The following is a 22,346-nucleotide window of genomic DNA, read 5'->3' on the forward strand; positions in this document are numbered from 1 at the left end:
TTCGAGGAGCAGGGGCGGAGGCAAGGATTTAAAGAGGCCCTACCCCGGAGAGCGCCGTGGCCCCCCGGAAGAAGAGTGATCCAGGGTTGAGTGACTCGGGTCCGCCGCAGTTCGGGGAACGTGTGTCTCCGGATCTCGCCGCCGCGACTCCAGAGAAATCCCGTGCTGGGCAAAAAGCCCTTAATATAATAATAGCTTGTCTCTTTAAAAAGCAAAAGGGGGGGGGGGAAAGTTTTGTTGGCATCTGGTTTCTGATCTCATTATGTTGTGGTTGACCAATCCAGCCCTCGGGGCTGATCCTCGGGTTTAAATCTCATTGGCCGAGAGAACATTTTGGGATGGTGCTTAGAGCTCGACGGGGCGGTTTCAAGGATCCCTTTTTTGGGGGGCTGAGGAGAGGGCGGGGCCGCCGGCGGGGGCCCCCTTGAAACCGACTAATTGGGATCGGAGAGGCCGAGGTGAGGGCTGGAGGAAGGCACAAAGGAGTCGCTGGGCGGAGAAGGGAGGGGAGAGGCGAGAGGAGGAGGACGAGGAAGAGAGAGGGCAAGCAGCGCGCGGTGTCTCCGGCGACTCAGTCCGACCTCGGCGAGCCAGCGGGCGGGTGCGCCGCCCCCCTCCCCCGCCCGGCCTCCCCAACTCGGCAGCCGCGAGCAAAGTTTGCAAAGAGACGCGGGAGGCGGCGGCCGCGGCGAGGCGGCGGCGGGGAAGGCGCGCGGTCTCGGGGCTGGGGGCGGGGGCGGGGGGGCGTCCGGGAGCCGGGTGGGGGGCGGCGGCCAGCATGCGGCCCCGCAGCGCCCTGCCCCGTCTGCTGCTGCCGCTGCTGCTGCTGCCCGCTGCGGGGCCGGCCCAGTTCCACGGGGAGAAGGGCATCTCCATCCCGGACCACGGCTTCTGCCAGCCTATCTCCATCCCGTTGTGCACGGACATCGCCTACAACCAGACCATCATGCCCAACCTTCTGGGCCATACGAACCAGGAGGACGCAGGACTGGAGGTGCACCAGTTCTACCCATTGGTGAAGGTGCAGTGCTCGCCCGAACTGCGCTTCTTCCTGTGCTCCATGTATGCACCCGTGTGCACTGTGCTGGAGCAGGCCATCCCGCCGTGCCGCTCGATCTGCGAGCGCGCGCGCCAGGGCTGCGAGGCGCTCATGAACAAGTTCGGTTTCCAGTGGCCGGAGCGCCTTCGCTGCGAGCACTTCCCCCGCCACGGCGCGGAGCAGATCTGCGTGGGCCAGAACCACTCGGAGGACGGCGCGCCCGCGTTGCTCACCACCGCGCCGCCGCCGGGCCTGCAGCCGGGTGCGGGGGGCACCCCGGGCGGCCCGGGTGGCGGCGGCTCGCCCCCGCGCTATGCCACGCTGGAGCACCCGTTCCACTGTCCGCGCGTCCTCAAGGTGCCGTCCTATCTCAGCTACAAGTTTCTGGGCGAGCGCGACTGCGCGGCTCCGTGCGAGCCGGCGCGACCCGACGGCTCCATGTTCTTCTCCCAGGAAGAGACGCGCTTTGCGCGACTCTGGATCCTCACCTGGTCCGTGTTGTGCTGTGCCTCCACCTTTTTCACCGTCACCACGTACCTGGTGGACATGCAGCGCTTCCGCTACCCGGAGCGGCCCATCATCTTTCTGTCAGGCTGCTACACTATGGTGTCGGTGGCCTACATCGCGGGCTTCGTGCTCCAGGAGCGCGTGGTGTGTAACGAGCGCTTCTCCGAGGACGGCTACCGTACGGTGGTGCAGGGCACCAAGAAGGAGGGCTGCACCATCCTCTTCATGATGCTCTACTTCTTCAGCATGGCCAGTTCCATCTGGTGGGTCATCCTGTCGCTCACCTGGTTCCTGGCGGCGGGCATGAAGTGGGGCCACGAGGCCATCGAGGCCAACTCGCAGTACTTCCACCTGGCCGCGTGGGCCGTGCCCGCCGTCAAGACCATCACAATCCTGGCCATGGGCCAGATTGACGGCGACCTGCTGAGCGGCGTGTGCTTCGTGGGCCTCAACAGCCTGGACCCGCTGCGGGGCTTCGTGCTGGCGCCGCTCTTCGTGTACCTGTTCATAGGCACGTCCTTCCTCCTGGCCGGTTTCGTGTCACTCTTCCGCATCCGTACCATCATGAAGCACGACGGCACCAAGACGGAGAAGCTGGAGCGGCTCATGGTGCGCATCGGCGTCTTCTCGGTGCTGTACACGGTGCCCGCCACCATCGTCATCGCCTGCTATTTCTACGAGCAGGCCTTCCGAGAGCACTGGGAGCGCTCGTGGGTGAGCCAGCACTGCAAGAGCCTGGCCATCCCGTGCCCGGCGCACTACACGCCGCGCATGTCACCCGACTTCACCGTCTACATGATCAAATACCTCATGACGCTCATCGTGGGCATCACGTCGGGCTTCTGGATCTGGTCCGGCAAGACGCTGCACTCGTGGAGGAAGTTCTACACCCGTCTCACCAACAGCCGGCACGGCGAGACCACCGTGTGAGCCGGAGCTCCGGCGCCGCGTCCCCAGCCGGGCCGGCACCTCGCGCTCCGCCCCCAGGGAGGGGGGGTGGGCTCCTACAGACTCCTTATTTTATTTTTTTAAATAAAGAACAATCGAAACCATTTCTTTTTTAGGTCGCTTTTTAAAGAGAACTCTGCCCAACACCCCCACCAGGTTTGTAATTAAAACTGTAAATAGTTTTTGTAAATTTAATTATATATTTTCTATTTAAAAGAAAAAAGGGAAAAAAAAAGGGGGGGGGAGCAGTGAGGGGCGCCAGGCCTGAGGAATGGGGAAGAGGGGGAGTTGGGGGGGTTCTCCTTTCTTCAGTCCCCTTTCAAACACCACCCCCTACTTCGGTTCCAGTATTTTGGTGCTTTGACAGGGCTGGGCCTGCTGGAAGAGGCTATGAGTAGTTGGGAGTTACTTTCAGGTTCTAAAGCCAAATTTGTGAGCCTTCTCACTGACGCTGGGTCTGTGGAAGCAGCTGGATACTTTTGATCAAGACTTGGATTCGTTTTGATTTCCCTTTCCCCCTTTCTCACTTGTCCTGTCTCCTTCACTCGATCTTTGGAAACTTCCCAAAGGAGATGAAGACGTGGAAAAAAAAAAAAAAAACAACGCGAACCGAAGGGTGGGGAGAGGGCGGAGATCGTGTGAGGAATGGCCTACACCCCTACCCTCCGGGCCCACCCCCCTGCTGGCAGGAAGATCTTTCTTCTCTGACTCTTCTTTTCAACTCGCTGCCCCGAGCGCTTGGAGGGGGCAGAAAGTGTTTTGCGATGTGTGTTTTGAAACTACCCAACCTCCCCACCCCACTCCGTTGAGTACCGATCCTGACCGCCTCCATTTTTAGGGGGAGCATCATCAGCTCGCAGATGCTGGGATTTGGAGATCACCTTGCATCTCTCTCCTTTCCCCTGCTGTCTGCTCCTCGCCTGCTCTCCCCCCCACCCCCAACTGACTATCTCCTCTGGCATTCAGGTTAGCAGTTTGTGGGGTGGTTTGTGCGCTATGTGTGGGGTTTTGTTGTTGTTGGGGTTTTTTGTTTTTGTTTTTCAAAAAGCAATAAAATGGGTTGGGTTGGAGGGAGGGAACGGATGGATGGGCTGGTGGGATTTTTAGTTTTCCTTTGACAAAAGACTGGTTTCTTTTCAAACTTGTCCAGAAGGGGGAAGGGGGGAAAAAACGTGGGTATCTTTGCTTTGGAAGAAGGCTCTGGGCAGGCTCTTTGTGACTGTGGGGGTGGGGTTGAGTGTTCACATGACATTCTATAACACAAGATTGATAGAATGTTTATAACATGTTTCTTATCTTCCCCCTAACCCCCACAAATAAAAGTCAAGACTTCTCTTAAAGTATCTTTCACGCTGGTATGAGAATTGCAGTTTCCAATACACATCATTTCCCTCAACTATTTGGAGTATTTTAGAATTTTAATTACCATGGATCGATTTGAAGACCAAGGGATGGGGTGAAACAAGTTTGCCCCATAACTCAACTTTTCAGCATCTCCTGTTTCTTGATAATAGTGCAAATTAAAGCTAATAATCATAATAATAAAGTGCATTTAATTATCTTCTAGAGATCTAGCCCTTTAATTGTATTTAACAGGGTTGTAACATTTTATTAGTTTAACCAAACCACACCTCCTCCTTCCATCTCCCCCTGACCTAGTTGGTTGGGGGTGGGGTGGAGAAGAGGTTCCCTGCTTTTTCAGCCAAACTGTGGTAGGGAAAATGGTGCCTTAACACCCTTTGTTAGCAGGCTTTGGGATAAGGGAGAAAGTAAGTTAGAACCCCTACTTCGAAGTGTTTGCGTGTGTTTATGTTGGGGGAGGGGATCTGGAAATGTTTGGTGGTAATTGAACACGTATGTGGGGCTTTGTTGGGAATTGAATGAGGCCTGGGGATTTCAGCAGAGTCCCCTTCCCCAAATGTATAACCCTCCCCCAGATGATTTGTACCAGTGGCCAACATTATAAGTTAAAACTAGCCTTTTCTCAAATGATGGTATGTGTGAAGTCCCAACAGGAGATTCCCTCAACTCTCAAAGAAGCAGGCCAGGGAGGTGGCACCGCCCTGTAGCTCCATTTGTTGCAAGATTCTAAAGGAACCCCACAAGGGCTGCAGGAAAGAGTTAAATTACAAACAAATTGTGAGCGTCTTTCCTGGAAAGAATGGCCAAAGCTTGCGAAAGGGGGGGATGGGGAGGTGGGGGGAGGTTTCCAGTGGCTGGGATGAAGCCCAGTGGGAAGAGGAGTGCTTGTCTCTGCTGAAGATTTGGGAAGAGCCTCCCCTGCCTCTCAGCCTCCAGATCCCAGTCCTGTGTGCTTTGGGTACATTTTGTCAGTGGACCGTCATGCTGATGGCAGGAGGAGATGGTAGACTAACAACAATACCATTTTCTTCCCAGAGTGGGGTGGGAGGGAGGGAATTTTGGTAAAGATCCTTCTCAACCCTCCTCCCTCAAAGTCACCAACGGAGGGGAAAAGGGCCTGAGAACACTGAAAAAATAGGTTCTGTGGCTGGGGAGAGGACAGATAATAAGATAATTGCCTCTCTAGGAAAGGATACATCTTCTAGATGCCCTTCCCTTCTCTAAAGGGCTGAATTACCTTACAGAAAGTATGGGGAACTTTCTCTCTGGCTGCTCTCATTGCTCTAATGAAACAACTCTTAGACGGAGGGTGTAGAGGATTTAGAGGACAAAGTGCCCTGGAGCGGAGACCCATAAGTGAAACACTTGAGCTTACTGCCACCCCTGGAGAGAGGTCTGTCTCCGCTCCCTTGTTGGGAAAACCCAGTTAAACACATGGGCTTGGAGGTGTACTTTCACAGATTTCTAGGTCGCCCTTTAGATAGGACATGGTTTACCCCTTGTAAGTGGGTTGGTCCCTCCATCTGGAAGAGGGAGGCTTTGTCTGGTGAAGGGTCAAGGGCCCAGTAAGAAAGCCCTTCCACTGGGGCCCCCAGGCCTGGGGCAGGTGTTAGGCCACGGCTGCTTTCTACCTGCCGTCCCAATCATACCCCCTCCCACAAAGGAGCAGCAGTGCTTGGTCTCTAGGAGCAGGGCATCTCTCCTCCAGACTCCCCTGCCTCATGGATCAGACATTTGCTTTTCCTCCCCCCATCCCCAGACGCCCCTCCTGAAGATGCTTCCACTCCTGACAAACTGTTTGTCCTTTGAAGTGCCCCAGAAAAGAACACTAAGGTTTTCTAAGACAAAATTCTTCTGGACATCCCCAAAGAGTGAGGATCAGTGGGATCTGGACTTCCAGATCTTTCCAAAAAGCTCTCCAAGAGGGTGTTGGGATCCCTGATCTGGGCTAGATTCTGGAAGTGGGGAGATGCTGTCCCAGGGTGCCGTGGGGCACATGTCTGGGGGAGCAGAGCCCAAGCTCCTGCCATTTCTGAGGCATCATCCCTTTGATAATCCCATTGCTCACTGTAGTAGGGTCCCTTCCTTCTCCAGACATAGTCTCCTCACCTCAAAATGCCTCTTAAACTTCTGGGGCCACTGACTCCTCTGAGAACCTGAAATATCTTTGGACATCCTCCTGGGAAAAAGTGGCCAGACCCCGGAACACAATTTTGTATGTAACTTTAGGGGGGTTATGCATTGTCTATCTGCACACCCCTCCCCCACACCATCCCCAAGCTGGTTTTTCAGTCCCTGGTTTAGACATTATCTAGTCTTCATCACTGGGTAGCTCTACTTCTCCATGGGGCAACCTTTACCTTCTCAGACTCCAGTATCCCCGAGCCTGTAATTCCCTCTGCTGTGGAAAGGAGGGTCAGGCAGGAAAACCATCGGACCTACAAAACCAGGAACACCCTCAAACTAGGTTATTCACTAGATCCTGTCTCTCTTGCAGGTATCAAGATGCAACAGAGTGGAATGAATGTTAATACTTTCGTAGTCGAGGGAAAAAAGAAGAAAGAGACAGACCATGTGTGGGGAGTTACAGGCATTGGCATGACACAGTGCCAGCTGTGAGCCCTTGGGGACGTCTCCTAACCTCTGAGCCTCAGTCCTCATCTGTAAAAGGTGATAGTACCTGTCTGCAAGGTTGTTGTGAAGATTAGATCAGATGATGCATGTACAGAACCAACACATAGCAGAAGCTCAATAAATTGTAGCACTCTTCCAATTACTTAGGATAAATTCCTAAAAATAGAATCACTGGATCAAAGGATGTACATTTCTTGAGGACTTTTGGACTCACTGTTACTGGTAGTTTTAACAAAGCAGAATGATTTCCTGTGCTCCCACTTTTTCTCCCTGACTCAGGGTACCAGCTCACAATCTAGAGGATCCCCGGGGTGGTGGTGGGCAGTGTTTTTCTCCCTTTCTCTCCTCTGATTAGGACAGAAATGTCTTACCCGCCTGAGTGAGCAGGGCACACACGCAGGCGGGCTCTCTCGCTGGCCGGCTTTGAAGCTGGCTAATTAGGGCTAGGGCTGTCACAGCTGGCTTCCCCTGTACCTTTCCCTCCCCCTGCGCCTCTCCCTCCCCCTGCTCTGCCCCATCCCCAGTCTCATAGCCTGAGAGCGCCTCCCCATCTGCCTTGCCTTCCACTGCCGGCTCGCGGCTCTTCCCAGCCATCTGGGAAGGCCCTGGGATTTGAGGCCTGGAAGGGCCAAGGTGAAAGCAGCCGAGAAAGGACAAGATAGGACCTGGGACATGGAACAAGCTCATAGACCATTGATTGGGTTTACAGAGGACTGCCTGTAGCCCCGGACCCCTCCTTATTCCTCATGACGTCTGGAGAGGAGCCGGCCTGGGCCGGGGGCTGAGCCCTGGGCCCTTTGTTTGAAAGCCAAGCTTTCTGAAGGTTCCAGCCTCCCAACCTGGCCCTTATAATTAGCCCCAATCAGAGTGTTTATGTCGGGGCCTCGTGCGGAACTCAGAGCCCCATGATTTCATTCCAAACTTGGAGGGGGGGAAGAGCGGGGAGGGGAGGGAAAGGGATTTGTGTGGGGATGAGCAAAAAAAGGGAGGTTGGGGGTAGGAGGTGATGAGGAGACCTGGGGTGAAGGGTAGAGGAGAAGGTCCTGGAGAGGGGAGGACCACCACCCTCCATTTGGCCATTGCAGGGGTCAGGACCCCTCCCAGGGTAACTGGCGCCCTAGCATCCTGACCCTGGGCCAGGCCTGCATGCCTCTGGGCAGGCTCTGTGGGTGGGTGGGCTTGTGCCAGTCGGAAATGGTTGGATGTAATTAACCCGGCTAATCACCATCCTCAGCCTGGTGGGAGGGGAGGGTACAGCCCAGAGCCTTGGCTCCCCCAGGAAGCTCTGGTCTCCCTATTCTCCTTCCTCTGACTGGGGCCTGGGGTGTGCCAGCCTCTTCGGCTCCTGGGGATGGTGGAGTCAGAGGGTGGGCAGGGAAGGAATGTAGGAAGGAAGGTGCTTAATTCTGATCTCTGGCCTCACCCAGCATGTGACTGACAGGAGGGAGTATGCCTGAGGTGGCCACAGTGGTCGTGGTTGGAGACTGGGGGGTGACAGCAGGAATCCTGGACAGGAGGGAGAGAGGATGCCCAGCCACTGCTCCAGGTGGCACTGGGTGTGTCCCAGAATCAATTAGCATCTCCTTCCAGGTCTAGGCCTCCCAGGGAACTCTGGCATGGGATATGGCTTGTAGGGAATTAAGCGTACTGGGTTTAGTGTCCTGTGGGTGGGGAGAAGGCAGAGTATGGGGTCTGAGTTTCTAACTCCCCTGCTTAAAATACTGTGAAGCCTGCAAGGCATGTCCCAACTCCCGCCCTCACTCAGCACATACACCTTTCCATGACGTGGATCTGGCTCCTATGTCTCCAGTCTCACTTCCCATCATTCTTCCCTACACTTTCACGTGCCAGCCTCCAGAACCCTTATGTTCTCAGACCAACCATGCTCTGTGACTTTGCACATACCGTTCCTGTGGTGCAAATGCCCTTCCCTTCCCCTCACCTGGATATGAACTCCTAGCATCTCAGAACTTACCTGAGGTCAGGTAGCCCTTCCGCAGAGAGCCATATCCCAAGCCAATCCTGTCCTCACACTGTGTTCTCACCTGTCACAGCATATCACATTACTGTCATTCATCTCCTTTCTTGACTGTGACCTCCTTGAGGGAGAGTCTGTGTTTGGTCTTTTATCTCCTTATCCCTGAGCCTAGTAATATGCCTGGCACATAGTGGGTGCCCAAGATCACAGGTTCTGGAGCCAGACTACCTGGGCCTGAATCCTGCCTCAGCTCCTTGCTAGCTGTTGATCCTGGGCAAGTTAATCAACCTCTCTGTGTATTATCTGTAAATGGGGATAGTGATTATACTTACCTTGAAAGACTGGTTTGAGAATTAAACAAACTAATTCAAGTAGAATGTTTAAAAGGCGCCTGGCACCTAGTAAGTGCTTAATAAATTCTAGTTAAGTTTATTCATTCATCTGTTGGCTCCACAGATGTGTATTTAGTGCTTACCACGAGTCAGGCACTTGCTGAGTTCTAGAGATGCGCAAATTCAGTCCCTGCCCATATGTAGCCTGCCATCTAGTTTCTTGAATCAGTGAATGGATAAGTATTAGGTGTAGTACTTGTGAGTTTGGTTGTTATATGTTTTGTTAAGCAAGCTCACAATTTAACTGTTTGAGAATGTGTCCAGGCTCAAATATGGGATCATGGTCTACTTGGATTGTGTAAAACAAGCAATGCAATTGGGGACAATCCCTGATAAAGTTGACATATGTAGTCTTGGTGTTTGGAGAACATGGGAAAGCTTGCCCAGGACAGAGGGTCCTGGAAGCCTCCTGCTCAATCTTCACTGCTAATGAGAATGTTTTAAAAAATATTTTTACTACAAGGCAGAATAATTACTCTCATAGAAATATACAATGAACACATCAAAATTTTCATTTAACTCATTAGTTAGTGAAGGTAAGACATTCAAAGTAGAATCCAAAGAACAGAACATATCTAGGCCACCAAGAAATAAATTTGCTTAATGCAAAACTGGGCAGTTTCCACTGGACAATAATCAATTGCATCTCCACCAGACACAATTTACATGGACAAAAATCATTTCCATTACTATCGGTTGTCTGAGTTGTAAAATAACTGAAGATAATAAAACTCAGAGACAATCTTCAAGGACATACAGTAATATTTTTGACCATTTCAAAGTCTTTTAGTTTTCTTCGATAAGAAGTTCTGAACTCACATACCTCAAGATGACAAGTGCCACTCACCCCTTCCAATCAAAGAGCTTTAGTGCCAGTAGGGAGCCCAGTTCCATCCAGAGAGAGCTGGAAATCTTCCAGCCATCCCCAGCCTGGCACAGCCTTTGTCCACCTTTTCTTCCCCACCTTTATCTCTCTGGCTCTTCTCTCTCCCTAACCCTAACCCCACCACTCACAACCCCTCTAATTGTGCAGCCAATCCATTCATCCCTCTATGTGGTAACCATCATTTATTGAACACTTTCTATATGCTAGACACTGCTAAGCTCAGTGCATTCATAATAGCATTTAATGTTCAAAAGAACTATGAAATGAGTGCTATCTTTACCTCAAATTACAGCATATTAAAGTACCTGAGGGAATTGCCCGGTGGTCCAGTGGTTAGGACTTGACGCTTTCACTGCCATGGGCATGGGTTCAATCCCTGGTCGGAGAACTAAGATCCTGTAAGCCGTGCGGTGTGGCCAAAAAAAAAAGGAAAGAAAGAAAAAAAAGTACCTGAGATTCATGGAAACAGCTATTCCGAGGGCACCTAGCTAGTCAGAGCAGAGCAAAGGCAGTCAGACTCTTTTTTTTTTTTTAATTTTTTATTTGTTTTATTTATTTTATTTTTGGCTGCGTTGGGTCTTCATTTCGGTGTGTGGGCTTCTCACCTCGGTGGCTTCTCTTGTTGCAGAGCACGGGCTCTAGGCACACGGACTTTAGTAGTTGTGGCATGTGGGTTCAGTAGTTGTGGCTTGTGGGCTCTAGAGCGCAGGCTCAGTAGTTGTGGCACACGGGCTTAGTTGCTCTCCACCATGTGGGATCTTCCCGGACCAGGGCTCGAACCCATGTCCCCTGCACTGGCAGGCGGATTTTTAACCACTGCGTCACCAGGGAAGCCCAGCAGTCAGACTCTTAACCACAATACCAGAAATAGTAAATAGGGTCACTTCTCATGCCAACTGTTATTAACTGGTAGTGGCTACCTGGAGGATTGTGTTGAGATGGATTCTGAGGCATCCTCTTGGTTCAGTGGGTGATAGTGCTGGGCTGTACTAGTGATGTCTGCCATGGTCACCGAATCAGAGAATGTAAAGGTTGGCAAGCATGCCAGATGCTTGTCAGGCTGGCTTTATACTATATTGTCTCTTGCATCATCTCCTGAACATTTTTTTTTTTACATTGCTGATGGCAGCTTCTTACTTTAAGGCCTGAGCCCTGAGCCCTCCCTCAGTGTCTGGATCTTAATGCCACTTTTCTAGGCCTTTGCTACTCGAAGTGTGATCCCATCAGCTTTCTGCCCTGCCCTCCCCAGCCTCCCCCCACACCCAGCAGTGCCGGCACCTGGGAGCTTGTTAGAGAAACAGAATCTTGGGTCTGACCTCATACCTACTGTATCAGAAGCTGCATTTTAACAAGATTTCCAGGGGATTTGTTTGCACATTCAAGTGTGAGGAGCACTGGTCCAAGGGACCGCTTTACTCAACTGCACCTGCCCCCACCTCAGTAGCCAGAATCATCTTCTAGAAAGGTGCTGGCTCAGGCCCAGCTCTACATATTCCCAACGGACCCTAATACTTAGCCCAGCAGAACCAGATGCATTTACCAACTACTTCAATTGAGGTATAAAGACTTTAAGACATCTTCCCCCACCATGGAAAAACCTTGCAGGATTCTCTGGCTTTTCCCACTAGGGCTGTGAGTGCCTCTGGGTCTGCTGGCCACACCTCTACAGCTCAGCACCACATCCTTTCCTGTTTTCTGAGACTCTGCACAGTCTCCCTGAGACCTCAAGAATCCAGCCCGACCTCTCCACCCTAGCCTTTGAGACCTTTGCCCCTTCTCATAGCGGTCCGAGGAGTTAGGTTGGAGTTGGATGGACAGCACAGAGACGTGGAGGAGAAATAGTTGCTGAATTTGAGAGCAATAGCTGCTCATTCAATCATTGGTTCAACCTGTGCTGTTGAGAACTGTTCTTTGCCAGGCACTGAGGGTACAGCAGTGAATAGAGCATTGGTCTCTGCTCTTGAGGAAAGTGGATATGTAAGCAGGTAATGGCAATGGAATGTGATACAAAAGGCAGACACTAGGGTTGTCAGGAAAAAGACAAGGGTACTCTATGCAGAGGGAACAACATGAGCAAAGCCATGGAAGAACATGGCCTGATCAGGGAACAGGGAGGAAAGTGGGCCTGGGCATAGGCTGAGTGTGGAGGAGAGTGGCAGGGCCGATCTAAGTGAGGATTTGGGCTGATCCCCAGCAAAATTTAAATCTCATGGTAGCTTGGGCCTGTAGCACATGTCTGAGCCACCCCTGCTTCCTCTTAACACCAGATCTCATTTCTTTACTGACGTAAGCCAATCAAAATCAGGAAACATTCTCTCTCTCTCTCTCACACACACACGCACGACATGTTTAACAAGACATGTTAAAGTGAAATGTTAGTGGGTTTGGGATCTATGCCCTCTCACCAATCAAAGACTGGTTCCATCCCTGCCAATACCCCCTTTTTACACAAGTAGGAGCAAGAACGATCAGTGAATTAAGGAAAGAACTCTAGGACAGGACTTTGGGTCTCATCTAGAGATGGGGGCAGGCTTGGCTACATGTATGTACCAGATCTGACTGTGTGACTGTGCCTGTGTGTGTGTGTGTGTGTGTGTGTGTGTGTATGCACATATATGTGTGAGTGTACACATGCCACACCTCCGGGGAGGGGCAGGAATTCATTCCCTTGAAATCTCAGGAGATATCATTCCAGTTCCTTGTCACAGACAGAGGGATAGACTGTTCCATTGATGCCCCTCTAAGATTTATATGGGAAATTTACTTGGGGCTTGAAAAGTGAGGTGACTTTAATACATAACTTCAGATTCTTTGACACTCCTCCTCTTGAGAGGTGGAGTCTATGTCTCCTCGTCTTGAATCTGGGCTCCTTTGACCAGTTGAGTGTGATGGAAGTGATGTTCTGTAACATCCAAGTCTGGGTCACAAAAGCCTAAGCAGTTTCAACCATGTTCGTTGGAACCCTTGCCTCTTGAGCGGCCTGAGCTGCCATGTAAGAATTCAGACTAACCTGAGGCCGCCATGATAGAGAGGCCAAATGTAGGTGCTCTAGTTAACAGCTCTAGCTGAGCCCAACTTTGCAGCCATCCCCCCTGAGACACCAGACATGTGGGTAAAACCACCTTGAATCCTCCAGACCAGCCTGTCCTCCAGGTGAATATCATCGTGTCCTCAGCGATGCCATGTGGAACAGAAGAATTTCCCAGCCAAGCCCTGCCCAAATTCGTAACCCATAAAATGGTGAGATATAATAAAATGGTTGTGGTTTTAAGCTACTAAGTTTTGGGGTACTTCGTTATGCAATGGATAACTGAAACAAGTGGAAATAATAATAATTAAGTTTATTAAGTACTTACTATGTGTCTGGCACTAAGTATTTGACATGTATTAACTCTTTCATTCCTAAGAAGAGGCTTCCTAACTCAAGGGAACAGCTTGTAAGTGGGATCACTTAGAATTGAACCCAGGCAGTCTAAAACCAGAGTCCATGCTCTGAACCCTTACCTTAGACTGTATAATAATAGAGATTAAAAGGATCTGAAAGATCACACGACTGAACTCCTTTATTTTACAGGTAAAGAAGGGAATACCATTACATTCACCCTTGTAACGTGTATAATTCAATGGTTTTAGTATCTTCACAGAGCTATACAGCAATCAGCACTATCTAATTTTAGAACATGTTCATCACTCCCCAGAAAGAGAGGCCTATTCTAGACATTTCATATGAATGAAATCATACAACATGAGGCCTTTTGTGTCTGGCTTCTTTCACGTAGTATCTTTCAAGATTCATCCATGTTGTTTCATGTATCAGTACTTCATTTATTTTTATTGCCCAATAATATTCCATTGTATGGACATGCCACAGTTTATCTACTTAAAAGATGGAGAACCAGGAGAATTAAAAGAAGAACCCTATGGGCTTCCCTGGTGGCGCAGTGGTTGAGAATCTGCCTGCCAGTGCAGGGGACTACGGGTTCAAGCCCTGGTCTGGGAAGATCCCACATGCCGCGGAGCAACTAAGCCCGTGAGCCACAGCTACTGAGCCTGCGCGTCTGGAGCCTGTGCTCCGCAGCAAGAGAGGCCGCGATAGTGAGAGGCCCGCGCACCGCGATGAAGAGTGGCCCCCGCTTGCCACAGCTGGAGAAAGCCCTCGCACAGAAACGAAGACCCGACACAGCCAAAAAAAAAAAAAAAAAGATTGTTAAAAAAAAAAAAAAAAAAAAAAGAAGAACCCTAGGATCCCACAGTCTCTTTGTGCCAAGTCAGGACCAGATCCCAAGTTTGATGACTCAGTCTATGGAAAGAAACAGAATGGAACATTCTTCTATCTCAAAACCCCCTTCCTTCTGGACCATAGTAATTGCCTCCTATCCCAGGGTCACCTTACCAAAAATCTTGGTTTCAATCTCTGCCATTCACTGTAGATGTGCAAAAATGACTAGCTCCTTCTCAGGGCTTCTGGGTGTGCACGTGCATGCACAAACACACACACACACACACACACACATACCCATTTTCATCAGAGCTAGGTAAAATTTCTGTTGATACCGTCTCAGTGATCAGAATTTTTGCTTTCAAAGGTATTAACCTGGCTCAAGGTCCTGCACTAGGAATTTCTCTTGTCCTTCTCTTCTTTCCCATTCTTTCCTCGTGTCATTTAAAGTGGAAAAACTCTATGACTACATGTGGTTGTCAGCTTCTAACTTGGCCCCCACTGATCCCTGCTTCCTGGGGTTCATGTCCTTGTGTACTCTCTTTCCTGAGTGGGACTGAGGCATGTGAATGAGCTTGGAAGCAGATTCCCTTCCCCCAGCCCTGCCCTAATCAAGACTTTGAATGAGACCACAACCCCAGCCAGCAGCTTGACTGCAACCTCATGAGATACGCTGGGCCAAAGACACCCACCTGAGCTGTGCCCAACTTCGTGACCCAGAGAAGCTGCAAGATAATAAATGTTTGTTGTTTAAAACTACTAAGTTTGGGGAATTCCCTGGCGGTACAGTGGTTAGGACTCGGCGCTTTCACTGCCGGGGCCAGGGTTCAATCCCTGGTTAGGGAACTAAGATCCCACCAGCCACGTGGTGAGGCCAAAAAAAGGAAAAAAACAACTAAGTTTGGGGATGATTATTTACATAACAATAGACTAATTGCTATGTAATAACTAATACACTGCATATTGAAGAAACTTGGGGGTACAAATGATGTATATGCTAAGCAAGAAATAGATATAAGAGAATTCTTTCCTCAGTCCATCTATCCATTCCTTCACTCATTCTTTCAACATGCTTTACTTGCTTTGCCTCTAGGGACACAAAGATGAATGATACCATTTCTGTCCTTGAGGAACTTCCAGCCTAGTGGGGGAGGCAAACTTGTAAATGAATTATTAAAATTTTAGTGAAAAATGCTAATAGAGGAAGGTTCAAGGTACCAGGGCAACACAAAAGAGGAAGAAAATCTGCCTGGAGATATGAATAAAGCTTTGTAGGAACATTTGGTTGGTGTTTTGAAGAATGAGTAGGAGTTTGCCAGACAGGCAATGGGAGGAAGAGCATTTCAGATAGCAAGAGCTATAAGCACGTATACTGGGAGACCAAGAAAGCCCGGTATGTTTGGGGACTCACAGGTCATCCCATGTGGCTGGATCTTAGACCACTAGGTGACAGGGAAGTCTGGCAAGGGAGGTTGACCAGGCAGTCAAGGTGCTTGGTACCAGCCTCAGGTTTTTGGCTTTTATCCTGAAAAAGAAAATGAAGAACAGGTGGAAGTCTTTAAACCAATGCATGTTGTGGTCAGATTTGTGTCTTAGAAAGAGAACTCTGAAGGGTATGGAGGATGGCTGGAGAGAGAAAGCTGAAGTCAGAGAGGTCAGGTAAGATGCTGATTCTAATCCAACGGAAGGGTGATGAGGCATAGATGAAGCATTGTCTGTGAAATCAAGAGGAAGGTGAAGGAGAAAGGAGGAAGGAGCTTAAGGTGTTTTCTAGCTGGGATGACTGGGTGGATGATAAACCACTTACCAAGAGAAGGAATAAAGATAACACTGGGGCAGTGGAGAATCCATTAGCCAGGATCATGCAGATTATGCCGCAGTAACAAATAACCTCAAAATCTCACTGGCTTAACAAAACAAAGGTCTCTTGTTTCCTCCCTCATATTACAGATCCCATGTGGTCAACAGGGGTCTCTCCTCCATGTGATCATTCAGGGATCGAAGCTGACAGGGGCTCCCCCATCTTGTAGCTACATCACCTGGAACACGTGGCTTCTTCAGTTACACAGCAAGAGAAGAGAGAGATACTAGAGAATCGTGTATGGGTTTTTTACTACTCCAGTCCAACACTGATGCACATCCACTTCCACTCCCATTTCATTGGCCAGAACAAGCCTTGTGGCCTCTCCTAACCACAGAGGGTTGGAAAGTATAGGAGAGCACATGGGATACTTGGTGAGCATGATTATCTCTGCCACATGGAGGTAAGGAACTCAGTTTTGAACACATTTACTTTAAGGAGGAGATATCCAGTAGGCAGTTGGAAATGTGGTCCTGATGCTCAGACAAGAGTTGGGAGCTTGAGCTGTAGGTCTCAGCACTAACATTGTCCCTGCCTTCTAGAGGGCTTACATTCTAGACAGGGACGAAAACATACAAAAATAGCTGTATCTATAAGAGGTCAAGTTACATGCTATCTGGCTATGAGCAAATGACCATGAAAAGGAAGATGGAGGAGGAGTCAATCCCACGATGGTGAGTAGAAGTCTCCTAAGCGAAGATCAATGATAGCAGACCTCTCAGTGGACCGACAGACCTAGGCAGGTAAGGAGTTTATGGAAGCAGCATAGTATGGTGGATTTGGGGAGAAAGGGCACAAGGCAAAGGAGATAAGTGCAGAAGGGCAAGGGGTGGGCAGATGGTAGAATGTTTTAATGCCAGGTCAAGGAGCCCAGGCTGCAGTTACGGAGCATCGGTGGAGGATTTGAGAAGGGACAGGTAGATGTGTGAAGAATGGATGGGCAAAGTTTTTGCATTACTTTTCTCCTTTCAGTATAAACCAGCTCCCTCTCTCACTTGCATGCACACAATTGTACACTCCCCCCACCACACACACACACACATTTTCTGCCCAGATCCCGGTTCTATATCTTAGTTCTAGATTATAACTGATTTGTCACTGTTACCAACTAGGCAGTTTACCTGAATTTCTGGCCAGATAATTCCTTTCTTCCTTCCTTCCTTCCTTCTTTCTTACTGAGATATAACAGAGAAAAATGCATAAAGTGCATTTTAATTTTAAGTAGAGATGAATGAATTTTTACACGTCTACACTCATGTAAGCACTACTTAAATAAAGATATAGGACATTTTCTTCCTGCCACCTTCCAGTGAGTCCTGTTCTAGAGGTAACTACTATTCTGGCTTCTATCGCTATCAGTTAATTTTGCCCGTTCTAGAACTTCTAGAAATGGAATCATATACTATGCCCTCTTTTGTATCTAATGTCTATGAGATCCATCCAGATGCTGGGATCCTGGCCACATTCTGAGCTGTTCCAGCTTTTAAACCAATTTGCCTTTCTTCTCTTCCACTTTCCTTCTTTTCTTTCTACCTTCCTCCCTTTCTTTCTTCCACCGGTGTGTGGTTAGTATATACCTTGGCACAGGCGTTCAGGAAACAGCAGTGAGCAAGGCAGGCTTGGTTCTTGCCCTGTTGGAAGTGTGTGCCCTACTGGGAGGGACAAGGTGAAGCACCAGGTCATTACAATACAGTGTGATGAGCACAGTGCTTGTCAAGTCCAGGGTGCTATGGGAATTCATAGAAGAGGCATCAAACCCCAACTTTATGGACCACGGAAGACTTCCTGGAGGAAACATCTAAGCTGAGGCTTGAAGGATGATTAGAGAATTGTGAGCAGTCACCTGTGTAAAAGCTACAAGGCAAGAGAAAGAATAGTGCTTTCAAGGAACTACAGGAAGTTCAAAGTACTAGTTCTGCTTGGCTGGAGCATAGAGTGCAAAGTGGCTGCAGGCCAGGCGGGGCAGATCACAAAGGGCTTTGTAAGCTCTGTTAAGGAGTCCAGACTTTATCTGGGAGCATTGGGCCATCACTGAGGCGCTTTCATTAGAAGAGCAAATGAAGGCTTCGTTTATTTTATCTATTATTAAATTTGATTTTGATTGTGAATCATTTTTTAAAAGGCATTTTAGTTTTGGGGTAGGTACACACATGGTACAAAAGGGCACATAATGTATAGAAATGCATACCTTATTACATTAATTTAGTTTTTGTTTTTTGTTTTTGTTTTTGTTTTTGTTTTTGTTTGGGGGGGGCATGCCACGCAGCTCGCAGGATCTCAGTTCCCCAACCAGGGATTGAAGCCGAGCCATGGCAGTGAAAACCTGGAATCCTATCCACTAGGCCACCAGGGAACTCCCCTGTATATTAATTTTGTATCCTGCCACTTTACCCAATTCATTGATGAGCTCTAGTAGTTTTTTGGTGGCATCTTTAGGATTTTCTATGTATAGTACCATGCCATCTGCAAACAGTGACAGTTATACTTCTTCCTTTCCAATTTGGATTCCTTATTTCTTTTTCTTGTCAGATTGCTGTGGCTAGGACTTCCAATACTATGTTGAATAAAAGTGGCAAAAGTAGGCATCCTTGTCTTGTTCCTGATCTGAGAGGAAATGCCAAAAGGGCATGTAATGAAGCACAGTTCTCCCTGGCTCTCCTGTTCCTGACTCCCCACAGGTGTGGCTTTTAGAATGATTGCTTTGGCTGCAGTGTGCAAAGCAATACAGTAACGAAACAAGAGTGAAAACAAGAAAATTTTTAGGAAGGTATTGAGCATTCCAGATAAGAGAGGATGGTAGCAACCACGGGAATGATTAGAGAGACGCTGAGGAAGCAGAAACAACGGAACGTAAGCATTGATTAGACATGGCGTATGAGAGAGGAAGGGGTCAAGGATGACACACCAGGAAGGAGGAAAGTTCCCTTCAGTGAACCAAGGGGGAACGAGAGGGGGCACAGTTAGGGGAAATGTGGTGAATGGTCTGCAAAAATGGCCACCAGCAACGCCTTCCCCGTGCTTTCATCTATTTTTCTCTCTCCTTGAATCCAAGTGGCCTTGTGACTTTCTTTGACCAACAGGATGCAGCAAAATTGATGCCCTGACAGTTCAGGTCTAAGTCTTAAAATGCTTGGCACAGCTTCCTCTTTTGCCCAGCCACCATGTCAAGAAGCCCAAATGCCCTGCAGGAGAAAGAGAGGCTACATAGAAAGAGAGGGAGAGAGATACCCTCTGGAGGATGAGAGGCGATGAAGAGAAAGAGAGAGGTCCAGCCAGCCCCCATCTCTTCCAGACACACCAGCCCAGGCTTCAGCCATGGAGCTGTGGTGAGCTGTACACACCAAATCCTGCCTGAACTGCAGAGCTGTGGGCAAATAAAAGATTGCTCTTGTTTTAAGTCACTCAGTTTGGAGTGGATTGTTATTCAATAGACAGCTGAAAGAGGTAGGAAGGGGTGGGAGAGAGAGAATATGAGTTCAGTGTCTTGCCCGTCTCTACCTTAGAGTTCCATAACCATGGTCAGCTGTTTTCTTCTTTTCATTTTTAAAATCCCCACTATCTCTGCCAAACACCTGAAGCTTTATAGTCTGGAGCCTTGGTCTAGGAGGTTCAGGTGTCCTGGTCTGTTGTTTCTCCAGTGCTCACATCAACAGCTCTGACATCCATCGCAGGTTGATTACTGTTTCCTTAAGTCAGCCTAGGGTTGGTTCCAACTCCACCTTTGGTTTTGGGGAAGGAATTTTTTTTTTCTGACATCATACCCCTGGGGGAAATGTTATTTCTTTGTATTGCTCATTTTCTAATGCAGGACTGAATACAAAGTGGCTGTTCACTAAATGCTGGATGAATGACTAATGAGGTTCACTTGGAGACCGTCCTAAACGGGGTCCAATTCCTGAGTTTCTGTCCCCAACCCGAACTCTTCAGTTCCTCTGTTTATATGAGGAGAAGGTCTCACCTCTCCCTCTCTCTCCAACTCAGGAGCTGGTCCCATAGCGGGGGGTGGAGAGTTGGGTAGGAGATACGTAGTAAGGATGAGTTAAAGGGCTCAGACACAGTCAGAGAGCTGTCCCCTCTGTGCCTCCAAGGAGAAATAACAGGGGCCACGAGGAAGCAGGTGATGTGACATGGGCAGGTGATTGATGGGGACAAAGACCTGAGAGGTCTGTCTGCCTTCCTCAGCAGGGGCCCGAGGAGGAGAGCATGTGTGTTTGCTGTGTGTACATGACTGACCCCAGGCTCGCTGTCTCAGTGACCCTCTTCTCCCCTAACACAGGATGCCACCAAGAACTCAGCCAGCTAAGAGACAGTCTGCCATTATCTGCTTCCCTGTCTGGTGGTTCCCCAGGGCAGGGACCACCCCCCTTTCTCCGAATTGCCCCCCCAGGGGACCTTCCATGCAATCCCTGTTGACTGCTCTCTGTGGCCTGCCCAGATCCCATTTCTCCACAGCTCTGAAGGAACGGAGCATCTTCTTTGTGTCCTCAAATCCAGCTCTAGTCACAGTAGGATCTAAGGAGGGACTCAGGTGAGACTAGTGCAACCTTCTCATATTCAAGATAAGGAAACCAAGGCCCAGGTCAGGGCAGTTACCTGTCCGAAGTCCCCAGCTGGCTCATGGCAGAGCTGAGGCCAGGATCCAGTTGGTTCCCTTGGCGGCCTCCAGCCTCTAGTGGGGCTCTGCTCTCTCTGAGTTCCCTTTTCTCTTTACCATTCTTTCTTCTCTGCTCCTCTCTGGCCCGTGGCCCCGGAGAGGGGCACTTCCCATGGGGGAGGGAAGGCCAGCAGGCAGCCTTTTCTAATCAGTGTGGAACTTACAAACCCCACTTCTGCACACTAAGAGGTGGATGTGTGCATGTGCACACACACTCGTCCACCTGCAAACACCATCAAATAGTGCCATTTAACACAGCTGCTCGAGCTTAGGCACAGAGACACGTGCACACCCAGAGAATCACACACATGCGTCTACTGGAGTCACCTGTGCCCTCCACAGTCCCCCCCATGCCCATGGACCCTGGCACAAACACAAGTCACAGGACTCTTCGCCTGGCCTCAGCCCTTGATGTCCCTCCAACTGGCCCAACTGGTGGCCCCTGAGCAAGGACAGCTGAACGATGGGTCCTGGCCCCGGATCCAGAGGTGGGAATGAGAAGACAAGTGCAGAGTGGTCATCAATACAGGCACAGCTTTGTCCACCCAGGACTCCTGCCACTGGGTCCCTGAATGTCCCTCCCTGAGTGGATAATGAGAGGGTGAGGACCCCACTTTCCTTCTTCTTCCTGCTGCCTTTGCCACCCCCTCCCCCTTCTTGATAAGAATCTGTTTGAATGAAGCTCCTGCCAGGACACAGCTGGATCTCTTAAAACACAAGGGGAGATGTTTATCTTTCCTCTCAGCCTTGCCCTGTCACCTCCCCCTGGGCACTGCCAGCCAAGGGCACTGCCTGGTGAGACAAATTAGGTACGACGGAACTGGGCCCCTGGAACCTAGGGCTCAGAGTGTGAGCGCTGTTGGCGGGGGAGGGTGGGCAGCAGAGCGGGAGAGGGAGGACAGGTAAGGCAGGAACTCCTGAGATGTCCCTTCAGAGTTTGTTCACCTCTTCCCATCTCCTCTCCTCCCCACCCCAGCCCAGCCCCGGCTCCAGCCATTCCAATGCCCCCCACCTCTGGAAAAGCCGAGTTGGGATTCGATCCCCAGCCAGTTGCCGGAGTTCCGGAGCAGCTGTCCCAGGCTTGTGGGGGAGGGGGCCAGGAATGCTGGGGCTGAGGCCTGGGCCACCCCAGACAGAGCCGGCTCTGAATTCTGGGAATGTTTGTGCAGCTGGAGCCCATTAGGGGAGGGAGCCGGGCCGCTTATTAATCCCAGCCTTGTTCCCCGGGAGGGGCCAGGGCCCTGCACACGAGTGGAGGGGGCCGGGATTCTGCTCCAGGCGGGGATGGGGGGAGGAGGCCAGCCCCCAGCCCTCAGCCCCCTGCTTGGTTGAGTCTCAGACAGGAGCTTGGAGATCTGGGCCCCTGCACCTCCCTGTGTGTGTGGATGGGGTGTGGGCACATGTAGGGGGCCCTGGGGGCCATGGTGAGGTTTGACAGAAGTGCTCCTACCTGGGGAGCTGAGAAGCACACAGCGGTCCTGGGAGGGGGTGCTGTGTACTCCTCAGGGGTCCTCACCAGCGGGGCAGGAACTCCTGCTGGCTGGCACCCTGGCTAGTGAGAGAGGAGGAGAAGGAGGGGATGAATCCCTGATGCCCCAGGTGCTTGAATGTGTGCACAGAGGGGGCTGAGGCGTGAGCGTGGAGGCAGCCATGTGAGTCACATCCTGCCACAGCTCCAGGGGGTGCCATTTACTAAGGAGCACCTCTGGAATCGTGCAGTGCGTGACCTGCTCAACCACACACAGCGCTCCTGTGTGTAGGGAGTCTGGGGGCCTGGTTTTGGTTCCAAGCTAGCACTGCTATAGGATATGGTACCCAAAAAGGCCTGGCGTGGTGTTCCATCTCCACTGACTAGCTGTGGGGCCT

At 50.3% G+C, this 22,346-nt stretch overlaps 1 protein-coding gene and 1 long non-coding RNA gene across 2 annotated transcripts; both read left to right on the forward strand.

Annotated features, from left to right (window-relative positions):
- The first annotated feature begins 436 nt into the window (after nucleotides 1-436).
- FZD2 (frizzled class receptor 2) lies at nucleotides 437-2,598 on the forward strand. Its single transcript, XM_059906820.1, has one exon. The coding sequence runs from the start codon at nucleotides 779-781 to the stop codon at nucleotides 2,474-2,476; it is 1,698 nt and encodes a 565-aa protein (XP_059762803.1). The 5' UTR covers nucleotides 437-778; the 3' UTR covers nucleotides 2,477-2,598.
- A 177-nt stretch (nucleotides 2,599-2,775) lies between these two features.
- On the forward strand, nucleotides 2,776-6,632 carry LOC132355307 (uncharacterized). The gene is made up of 2 exons (XR_009499589.1): nucleotides 2,776-3,460; nucleotides 6,354-6,632. It is a non-coding gene; the product is annotated as an uncharacterized LOC132355307 (long non-coding RNA).
- Nucleotides 6,633-22,346: the final 15,714 nt, after the last annotated feature.

This window comes from Balaenoptera ricei, chromosome 20 (assembly GCF_028023285.1).
Source record: "Balaenoptera ricei isolate mBalRic1 chromosome 20, mBalRic1.hap2, whole genome shotgun sequence".
Classification (NCBI taxonomy): Eukaryota; Metazoa; Chordata; class Mammalia; order Artiodactyla; family Balaenopteridae; genus Balaenoptera; species Balaenoptera ricei.